Source organism: Rhinoderma darwinii, chromosome 1 (assembly GCF_050947455.1).
Source record: "Rhinoderma darwinii isolate aRhiDar2 chromosome 1, aRhiDar2.hap1, whole genome shotgun sequence".
Taxonomy (NCBI): Eukaryota; Metazoa; Chordata; class Amphibia; order Anura; family Rhinodermatidae; genus Rhinoderma; species Rhinoderma darwinii.
In genome coordinates this window covers 645,228,203-645,240,185 of record NC_134687.1, presented here as the reverse complement: position 1 = coordinate 645,240,185, position 11,983 = coordinate 645,228,203, and the positions used below count along the sequence as shown (strand labels likewise).

Sequence of the window (11,983 nt, the reverse complement as noted above, 5' to 3'; positions counted from 1 at the left end):
CTCCACCTGGATGTAGTCATCACCTCACCATGCGGGTCGGGGGACCCCCGTTCTCCACATAGAGGTGGGACCCCCATATATCAGACATTTATGGCATATCTCTCAGGTGAGAAGAGTAAAATGAAGACATTTCCCCCCCCAGACAATGAAGACCTGACTCCTGACAACCTGACACATGGCGGATACTGGGGAGACATTGCTGACATCTCACAAGACACGGTGCACACTATGCAGCTAGTGTTTGATGTGAACTGTGAGGTTCTGCAGCAGCTGAGGTGACATTATATATAAAGGAAACATGCAGTGTAATCTCTTATCTTCGTGTTATAGCGCAGGTGGAGCGGAACAGAGTGATACATTGTTTTGTGGGATAAGATTCAGTATAAACTTGTATTTTACGCATTTAACCCCTTCCTCCACAGGAAATTTACCGCTCAGGAGTCGTTCACACGACATAGCGAAGACCTGACACCTGCTGCAAAGGCTGGAGACCTGCGATCACGGCCATTTAAGTAATTAGATGCCGTGGTCAATAGCGACTGCAGATTCTAAGCTGTAAGACAGACAGGGTGGTCCTCTCTGACAGCTTGTCATGGCAGCCCGGGGGAGGGGTCTAATGAAGGTCTGCCATCTTTCTGCTATTAACCCCATTCCCGCAAAATCACGTGCCAGGTACGTCATGGTGCGGGGGGGGTGATGTATGGAGCGGGCTCACGCGCTGAGTCTGCTGCATACGCTGCAGGTGTCAGCTTTGTATCACAGCAGACACCACGGACAAGAACAGCGATCGCTCTGTTCCTGGTCGTTTAACCACTTAAATGCCGTAGTCAATAGCGACCGCGGCATTTAAGCCATTAAAATAAGGAGGCAGTCTACTCTGACAGCCCATCGCACTCCCCCCGTGACACGATCGCAGGGTGCCTATGGTTGTCATGGCAGCCCACGGGTCTAATGAAGGCCCCCAGATCTGCCTACTCTCTGCGTCTGGCGAGGCTTAATAGAAGCCTGTAAAAATGACAAAATACTGCAACACATCAGCATTGTGCACATGTTGTGGTGCTGTGGGGTGGTATCTGTTGCTGTAGTGGGGGGACGTGGCCCAGAGCTAAAGACGCTTGGCATGCCCTGATAGCATGTGTGCTTTTGGGCCTCTGGGTTGCTCCCTCTGCAGGTGCGATTCTGCGGTGGCAGTGGCCGCCATGCGGTGCTGAAAAGGATAGAGTCGGGACCCACATTAAAGAGGTTGTCGTGAAGTGGCAAGTGGCTCATACAGTGATCAGAATGTGAACAGAAAACCTCATGTTCATGTTTATAAATGATGCCCAGCGGCTCAGATCACAGGATACAGCGGATGTGCGGCCCAGGTCCAGTCTCCCACTAAGTGACATTAGTATTGCAGTGTATTGTATAGTGTCTGATGATCACTGGATCACGTTCCACAGGGGACTAATAAAATGTGTAAAAAATAATTAAAGTTTTCAGTAGTAAATAAATAAAAAAATATTAAATGTTCAAAAAAAACAAACAAACCTCTTTTTCCCTAAAGTAGAAAAAAAATAAGGCCGGGTTCTAGGGATGCATCAAAACTTCTATACTGTTTCGATACTCTTATTCCCCAAACGGTTCGATACCGTTATTCCATGTATTTCGTTACTTGGCTCTGCGGCGTCACAGCTCAGTATAGTAACACATGAATGTATGAGAGCGGGGCTGCGGCTGTGTGATACAGTCATTGCCGCGCTCCTGAGTCCTGATAACAAGTGCGCGGGGTCAGCATGATGCGATGCGGCCGGCGCTGCACTAATGATTGCCGGCACTGGAGACAGAACATGGCGGGCGCGCTGCAAAACACCCCCATGTTCTGTCCTCAGTGCCTGAACCGCCGCTCATTACTGCAGCGCCGGCCGCATCTCCTCATGTTGACCGCGCACGCACTTACTGTCAGGAGCGGGGCAATGGCTGTATTAGAGCCCCGCTCTATAACGGCGGAGATCAGAGAAGCCTCTCATCTCCGCCGCTATTCCCCTGAATGCTGCGATCACAGCTGACTGCAGCATTCAGGGGAAAATGAGAAGGGGGGGGGGATGCCCCTTGGATCGCGTTCTCTGCGCCATTTATGAAGTGTACGCTGTAAAAAAAAAAAAAAAAATACTGCTTTCTATCACTTATTGTGAGGCGCGCGGTGCGATGATGAATTTAACCTCCATGTGCCTCATATTAATAGTAATTAACCCCATCATGTACCTCACACTAGGGATGTCCCGATACCAGAATTTGGACTCCGATACCGATACTTTGATTAGTATTGCGATTTCGATACTTTGCCAACAGTAATAATAACAAAAAAACTTCTTCCGTTTTCTGATGTGAGGCGCGAGGTGTGATGATGAATTTAACCTCCACGTGCCTCATTAAAAGTTATTAACCCCATCATGTTTCTCAGTTATAATGGGTTAATGTGTGAGGTACATGAAGGGGTTAATTACTATTACTGAGGTACATGGAGGTTAAATTCATCATCGCACCTCGCGCCCCACAATAATAAGTGACAGAAATATATACTGATAGCACACAGGTATATATCTATATACTGATAGTACACAGGCATATATCTATATACTGATAGTACACAGGCATATATCTATATACTGATAGTACACAGGCATATATCTATATACTGATAGTACACAGGCATATATCTATATACTGATAGTACACAGGCATATATCTATACACTGATAGTACACAGGCATATATCTATATACTGATAGTACACAGGCATATATCTATATACTGATAGTACACAGGCATATATCTATATACTGATAGCACACAGGCATATATCTATATACTGATAGTACACAGGCATATATCTATATACGGATAGTACACAGGCATATATCTATATACTGATAGTACACAGCAATATATCTATATACTGATAGCACACAGGCATATATCTATATACTGATAGTACACAGGCATATATCTATATACTGATAGTACACAGGCATATATCTATACACTGATAGTACACAGGCATACATCTATATACTGATAGTACACAGGCATATATCTATATACTGATAGCACACAGGCATATATCTATATACTGATAGTACACAGGCATATATCTATACACTGATAGTACACAGGCATATATCTATATACTGATAGTACACAGGTATATATCTATATACTGATAGCACACAGGCATATATCTATATACTGATAGTACACAGGCATATATCTATATACTGATAGTACACAGGCATATATCTATATACTGATAGTACACAGGCATATATCTATATACTGATAGCACACAGGCATATATCTATATACTGATAGTACACAGGCATATATCTATATACTGATAGTACAGAGGCATATATCTATATACTGATAGTACACAGGCATATATCTATATACTGATAGTACACAGGCATATATCTATACACTGATAGTACACAGGCATATATCTATATACTGATAGTACACAGGCCTATATCTATATACTGATAGCACACAGGCATATATCTATATACTGATAGTACAGAGGCATATATCTATATACTGATAGTACACAGGCATATATCTATATACTGATAGTACAGAGGCATATATCTATATACTGATAGTACACAGGCATATATCTATATACTGATAGCACACAGGCATATATCTATATACTGATAGTACACAGGCATATATCTATATACTGATAGCACACAGGCATATATCTATATACTGATAGTACACAGGCATATATCTATATACTGATAGTACACATCCATATATCTATATACTGATAGTACACAGGCATATATCTATATACTGATAGCACACAGGCATATATCTATATACTGATAGTACACAGGCATATATCTATATACTGATAGTACACATCCATATATCTATATACTGATAGTACACAGGCATATATCTATATACTGATAGTACACAGGCATATATCTATATACTGATAGTACACAGGCCTATATCTATATACTGATAGTACACAGGCATATATCTATATACTGATAGTACACAGGCATATATCTATACACTGATAGTACACAGGCATATATCTATATACTGATAGTACACAGGCCTATATCTATATACTGATAGTACACAGGCATATATCTATATACTGATAGTACACAGGCATATATCTATACACTGATAGTACACAGGCATATATCTATATACTGATAGTACACAGGCATACATCTATATACTGATAGTACACAAGCATATATCTATATACTGATAGTACACAGGCATACATCTATATACTGATAGTACACAGGCATATATCTATATACTGATAGCACACAGGCATATATCTATATACTGATAGTACACAGGCAGTTGTTAGGACATACCTCAGTATGCCCTAACAACAGGAAATATGGTAGGACAGACTTGGGGTCCTTCAATGGACCTTGGGCGGTCTGCCCATATATGGTATGTCCCTCAATCGCGTCACAGGAATTCCCTGTGACGCGATCCAAGGGGCATCCCCCCTTCACATTTTCCCCTGAATGCTGCAGTCCGCTGTGATCGCAGCATTCACGGGAATATGGGCGGAGATGAGAGGTTTCTCTGATCTCCGCCAGCGGGGCTGCGGCTGTGTAATAGTCATTGCCCCGCTCCTGACAGGAAGTGCGTGTGCGGTCAGCATGAGGAGATGCGGCCGGCGTTGCACTAATGAGCGGGGGTTCAGACACGGAAGACAGAACATGGGGGTGTTTTGTAGCGCGCCCGCCATGTTCTGTCTCCAGTGCCGCCGCTCATTATTGCAGTGCCGGCCGCATTGCATCATCCTGACCCCGCGCACGTGTTATCAGGACTCAGGAGCGCGGCAATGACTGTATCACACAGCCGCAGCCCCGCTCTCATACATTCACGTGTTACTATACTGAGCTGTGACGCCGCAGAGCCAAGTGTCGAAATACATGAAATAACGGTATCGAACCGTTTGGGGATGCAGAGTATCGAAACAGTATAGAAGTTTCGATGCATTGTGCATCCCTAGTGACCTCTAATGCAGAGTTATGGGCAGCCGGCAGCGCGGACTATGGGCAGTCTGTGCTGTAGTTAGAAGCAAAAATAGTAATACAAGTCATTTAGAAAGACGATTATTGGCAAACTCCTGCAGTATAATAGTTTTTCTGTATAATGTCAGTCTCTGAGTCACTCACAGCACAGACCGGAGGAGAAGGATCCGCCACCCGTCATGGGAACCGGAATAGGTAAGTAATTATCTTATTATTATTCTATTAGGCACTACGGGGCATTATACTGGGTAGGAAAGGGGGACTGACATGGTCGCTGCTATAGGAGCATTTTACTATATGGGGGGCATTATACCGTATGGGCGGCATTATACTGTGGGGTCAGCTATGGGGGGCAGCTATGGGGGGCATTATATTGTGGGGGCAGCTATGGGGGCATTATATTGTGGGGGTAGCAATGAGGGGCTTTATACTGTGGGTGGGTAGTTATGGGGGGCATTATACTGTGGGGACAGCTATAAAAGCATTATACTGTGGGGACAGCTATGGGGGCACTATACTGTGGGGGCAGCTATGGGGGCATTATACTGTGTGGGGCAGCTATGAGGGGGCATTATACGGTGTGGGGCATTATACGGTGGAGGCAGCTATGGATGGCATTGTACTGTGGGAGCAGCTATGGGGGGCATTATACTGTATAAGGCAGCTATGAGGGGCATTATACGGTATGGGGCAGCTATGAGGGGGCATTATACTGTGGGGGCGATATACTGTGGGGTCAGCTATGGGAGGCAATATACTGTGTGGGGGCAGCTATGGGGGCATTATACCTTGTGAGGGCAGCTATGGGGGGCATTATACTGTATGGGGGCATCTGTGGGTCAGTATACTGTATGGTGGCAGCTATGGGGGCATTATACTGTATGGTGGCAGCTATGGGGGCATTATACTGTGTGAGCAGAACCCGGTGCGTATGGGCGGGAAATGGGCGTGGCTTAAAATAAAAACGACTTTCCCGCTGTGCGGAGAGGCTGTATAGCACCCTTTAAAGGGGGGCAATATCTACAAGGGCGGGCTGTGTGTGGCACCCAGGGGAGGGGGCCCAGTCAAAAGTTTGCTATGGGGCCTAGGGTTTCCTAGTTACACCCCTGCTAAAATGATTTGCAGTCATTATTTGGGACCTGCAGAGGTTCTTAGTTTTGTGAACTACTAGTCTAAAGCCGGCCATACACTCAAGATGTCAGGTGAACCATCGTTCCTCCGCTCCTCCTTATACATGTACGCTCGGTCGGGTGTGTATGTGTTTTCAATAGAGGGAAAGTCGCTGCCAGACTCTTCCGATAGCGACTTATCTACTAAGAAAAGGATCCGGCATTTTGAAATTCCCCAGCCCGATCCTTCTCTCTCCGGACATCTGACACCATGGGAAAGTTGAGAAGTCGCCAAATACATTAGAAAATCAGCAGGTCCGGCCGACATACATCTAATGTGTATGACCAGCTTAGCACACTGGCGGAGATTGATGACTGGCAGGAACATACACCTGGTACGACTGCCCATCCTCCACCCAACAAATGAGCGGCATGTCACAGAATATGATTTTCCCTCCCCACAAATGTGTAAAGTAATGGCCCCACATCACAGATTTACAGCAGATGATCTGAATGTCTGTGTGGGACTGATATTAACCCCTTCCAGCATTGCTCCCTACATGTTCTGCATGGACAGGAGGTGAAGTAAGGAACGTGTGTTTGGAGCTCAGGCATCGGCCCCATCTGGAAAAGGCCTGTCACTCTCAGAGTTCATGAGCAGGATTACAAAGGAAAAGCTGTCAATCATTCTGTGTGGGCGGGGGATGCAGGACTCACAGGCTCTCTCTAGAAGTCCTGGCAGTATTTAAAATGGAACCTGTCAGTAGTTTTGGAGCCACTGAACCCCGAGCATGTCGTTATATAGATGGAGTTTAGTGTTCCAAACCTGCCCACGTCAAAACCCTCCGTTTCAGAAAAAGAATTTACAAGTTACTGAGAGGAGTCCAGCGGGGAGGAGTACAGCGGGGAGGAGTCCAGCGGGGAGGAGTCCAGCGGGGAGGAGTCCAGCAGGGAGGAGTCCAGCAGGGAGGAGCGCATGCGCATTACACACATGAAGGAGAGGACGGTACACCACGCTTTACTGCGCTCGTACAGTGTACTGCTCTTGGCTTCATTTGTACCAAAAGACATAATCTGTCTTGTGAATGGAGCGCTCTGGATTTATTGGACATATAAAGGAAACGTAGGGATCGAACGTGAAAAGAGCCAAAATTGTGGAGCTCCTACATTACATGTCACTGTACACACGTGTATAAGTACTGCACATGACGGTATTAAGACTTCAACATTGTGCCAGTCCAGCCTGTGCCCACAGTAATGCCAATATATATCTGTCTCTTCTCACCTTGTGATGTGCGCGGCCGGTAGTCCTCCATCATGACCTCCTCGTACCGATCCTTGTGTCCTTCTAGATACTCCCACTCCTCCATGGAGAGATAGACAGTGACATCCTGACACCTTATAGGAACCTGACATACACAATGATACAGTCATCACCCAGACACCTCCAGTGCTGTTACTGGAGAATTTCCCAGCATTCCCAGCAGTGTCACCTCTCCAGTCAGCAGCTCAGTCATCTTGTAGATCAGTTCTAAGATCTTCTTCTCACGTATCCGGGAGTGAGGGGGAGGCTCTGTGATGGGACTACTGCTCCATCCTCCTGACTCATGGATGATGGGAGTCGTACAGTCACCCGATGTCTTCTTCACTATTGTGTACTCCTGTGTATGGAGAGAGACACAGAGAACTGAACACAGTATTCCCCCCTCAGTAGAAAGAGGGAGATTGTGACCCCGCTGCATAGACCTCTAGTGACCCCACATCTGTAATACTGGAGACCTCACCTACAAAAAGACATTGAGAAAATAGAACGAGGCCAAAACTAAAAAGGAAATAATATTGGGGGGACTAGATGGACCATGTGCTCTCCTCCTGCTGTCATCTTCTATGTTTCTATATAGAGGTCATCCTGATCCTCCTGGTTCCTGGTCATTCTCATTGCTCTACAACATTACTATTGCTGCATTGGTGACATGACACATAACTGACCATATTGGTGGCTGACCTTCAGCTTCTTGACGTCACTTGGAAGGTCTGGACGCTGTTATACAGGACACTGGATTCCTCCTATTATGTATTGTCCCTTCCCTATGTGTGACTTGTTCTATAATGTAGAAAAGTTTACCTCTCCGCTCAACAGGTAGATGATCTCCAAGGTGAAGTCTAATATTCTTCTGCTCATCTCATTCCTGTGCTTGTCCATCCTTGGTGGGTCATTCAGGAGAAGGAACGTTGTGGAGGAGAAGATGAGAAAACTGGAGGAACTGGAGGATCTAGTACTGCAGACGTCTTTATGAAGAAAGGAGAAGATGGAGATCATACAGGGGACAACATCATGTGTGACATACAGAACCTCACTTATTCATCATTGAGAGAAACATCTTCTCAGAGCCGTCACCACATGGAATAAAGGGGTATTCTCAACACAGACATTTCTCCCCGGGATATGCCAGAAATGTCTGATAGATGCGGCTCCATCTCTGGCCGTGCTCGGCTGTTTCTGGACCTCCTATACAAGTGAATGGAGAGAGTCGTGCACATGTGTGGTCACCTCTCCATTCATTCTCCACCTGGATGCAGTCATCACCTCACCAGGCGGGTCGGGGGACCCCCGTTCTCCACATAGAGGTGGGACCCCCATGTATCAGACATTTATGGCATATCTCTCAGGTGAGAAGAGTAAAATGAAGATATTTCCCCCCAGACAATGAAGACCTGACTCCTGACAACCTGACACATGGCGGATACTGGGGAGACATTGCTGACATCGCACAAGACGTGGTGCACACTATGCAGTCAGTGTTTGATATGAACTGTGAGGTTCTGCAGCAGCTGAGGTGACATTATATATAAAGGGAACATGCAGTGTGATCTCGTGTCACCTAAGGCTGGATTCACACCAGCATGTGCGGTCCGTAATGGACGGAACATATTTCAGCCGCAAGTCCCGGACCGAACACAGTGCAGGGAGCCGGACTCCTAGCATCATAGTTATGTACGACGCTAGGAGTCCCTGCCTCGCTGTGGGACAACTGTCCCGTACTGTAATCAGGTTTTCAGTAGTTCCACGGAGTAGCAGGGACTCCTAGCGTCGTACAGAACTATGATGCTAGGAGTCCGGCTCCCTGCACTGTGTTCGGTCCGGGACTTGCGGGAGAAATACGTTCCGTCCTTTGCAGACCGCACATGCTGGTGTGAATCCAGCCTAAGTAGATAAATGTCCGGGATCAGTGTTCTCTCTCTTCTCTCTACAATTTGTTAAAAGTAGTCAAATAAAGATTTTAGTTTTATGCAAAACAAATAAAACAAACGTAAAAAAGAACTAAAAATAAACAGAACTGGTATCACGGCATCGGTAAAGGTCAGATCGATCACAATATAACGTTATTTACCGGTACAGCGAACGCCGTAGAGAGAGCGAGAATCGCCGTTTTCTGGTCACCCTCGCTATATATATATATTTATAAAGTGATGAAAATCCACAGCTCGCCCCACAAAACCCAACAATCCCTCACTCCGCCCCATCCACGGAAAAAGAAAAACTTCTGCCTCTGAGAACGACCTCACAAAAGACGGTTTTTGTTACAATTCGTTTTTCTTTGTAAATGTCGCACATCATGAAAAACCAGAGAAATTTGTCATCGTCGTCTTCGTGATGATCCAACTAAACCGAAAATACATTGGAGGAATCCCATTCCCCCACATAGAGGTTTTGCAGTTGCAGTGAGATTATGTGATACTTTATATGACGCCCTGAAAATCTACAACTCGTCCCGCAGAATCTAATCCTCGCACCGCGAGACTGACAGAGAAACCAGAACGTTATAGATCTGAGAAGACGGAGAGGGAAACTAAACTGTCCTGGTGGTGAAGGGGTTAACCTGCGGTGCGGATTATAGACACGCAGGATATCGCATTGTTCCCAGAATCCTCTGCGGCTCCACCGCGTGTTCACAGCAACGCTGCAGGTTACACATATATAAAACAGAAGGCGTCATGTGACCCCTGCAGCCAATCACAGGCCGGAGAGGTCACATGTCATTATAGGGGTCCCCCGGACACAGCCGGAAGAGCAGGGACGTGTTGCTATGGTAACGCTCGGAGAGGTGAGGATCGGCCTGGTTGTATTTCTGTAGTAGATATTCGGGGGGATTATACGTCCACCATTTGGGGTGAATATTCGGGGGGATTTCCTTGCGTGTTGTGGGTCGTATTCGCTACGTGTGAACATTCCCTTAAACCGCACGGTGAACGACATTAACAAGAAATGTATAAAAGTCAGTGAATAAGTTGTATGTCCCGAATATTATGTCATTACAAAACACGACTCGTCCCACAAAACATCCGACCACTACAAAGCCCAGAAATAACCACTTACCCCAAAGAGGCCGGCACTGGAGGGGTTAAATCCCGGCTAGGAGTCCAGTGGGCGGGGTCACTCAATGATTGACAGCTCTCTGTATAAACACTCATACAGGGGTGACTGATAACAGAGAGAACACCAGACCAGCGCTGCTCTCTACCTCATACACGGCAATAGCGGAAGGACCTGCGAAGACGTCACCACCACGTGACCGGGGCAGGAGGGGGGGCTTATCAGTGGAGAAAAGTGGTGGATGAAGGACCTGTGACGTAGATCACGTGACATGAGGAGGCGGAACTATGATGTGTAAAGTGATGATGATCACCTGACATGAGGGGCGGAGTTCTGTTCCCTCCGGTTGGTGACGTCATCACAGGTCCTTTCCATGTATGAGGTAGAGAGCAGCGCTGGGCGGGTGTACATGACTTCGGGTCACCGCTGTTGTTTAGTGGTCTCTCTGTTATCAGTCAGGAGATTTCCCATGGTGCAGCAGTAAGGTAAGGTTACATGAGGTCATTTCTGTCCGGTTTTGGTGCGTTTTTGTCCGGCACAGTGTTAGTGATTATTATTATTTATTATTAGCGCTGTAAATATGAAATACAGGAGGGTTTAACCCCTTGGTGACATCAGATCTATAGTATTATGTTGGACGTGCGCCGTCACACTAGAAGGAGCGGAGCCTGCACCGTACACGACTACTGACAGCCGCCGGCAACCGCCAAGATCAGAGACAGCGCAATCCCGGCCGCTTAACCCCTCAGATGCTGTGATTAATAGCGACCGCGGCATCTGATCAGTTAGAGATCGCGGCTTCCTCTGTCCTCCGAAGAAACTGCGCGATGTTGTCCGGTTACCATTGGTATATATTGTAATACATTTTTTGTTTTTTTTACAAAAAAATGATGTAAACGTTAAGAATAAGTAACGCAATCGCCGCATCCGTTATGTCTAAATTATTAAAAAATAAAGTTATAACCGGCAGAAATAATTCACATGTGAACGTCGCTGTTTTTGGTCGCCGCGATTCTCCAACATATGGAATAAAAAGATCCCAAAATGTCACCCACAAAATCTACATCTCACCCCACAAAACCCCTCACACCGCGCAATCACCGGAAATATAAAACCCCTCACACCGCGCAATCACCGGAAATATAAAACCCCTCACACCGCGCAATCACCGGAAATATAAACCCCTCACACCGCGCAATCACCGGAAATATAAACCTCTCACACCGCGCAATCACCGGAAATATAAATCCCCTCACACCGCGCAATCACCGGAAATATAAAACCCCTCACACCGCGCAATCACCGGAAATATAAACCCCTCACACCGCGCAATCACCGGAAATATAAACCCCTCACACCGCGCAATCACCGGAAATATAAACCCCTCACACCGCGCAATCACCGGAAATATAAACCCCTCACACCGCGCAATC

The 11,983-nt window shown here is 46.2% G+C and overlaps 2 protein-coding genes across 2 annotated transcripts in view; one reads left to right on the top strand and one right to left on the bottom strand.

The window, feature by feature from the left end:
- LOC142664069 (uncharacterized) overlaps nt 1-11,983 on the top strand; it is a 286,823-nt gene that overhangs the window by 83,894 nt on the left and 190,946 nt on the right. The gene's annotated exons all lie outside the window — the stretch shown is intronic.
- LOC142696642 (oocyte zinc finger protein XlCOF29-like) lies at nt 7,046-8,461 on the bottom strand. The gene is made up of 3 exons (XM_075847682.1): nt 8,301-8,461; nt 7,669-7,836; nt 7,046-7,270 (listed from the first exon to the last, which is right to left on the bottom strand). The coding sequence occupies exons 1-3, from the start codon at nt 8,376-8,378 to the stop codon at nt 7,046-7,048; spliced, it is 471 nt and encodes a 156-aa protein (XP_075703797.1). The 5' UTR covers nt 8,379-8,461.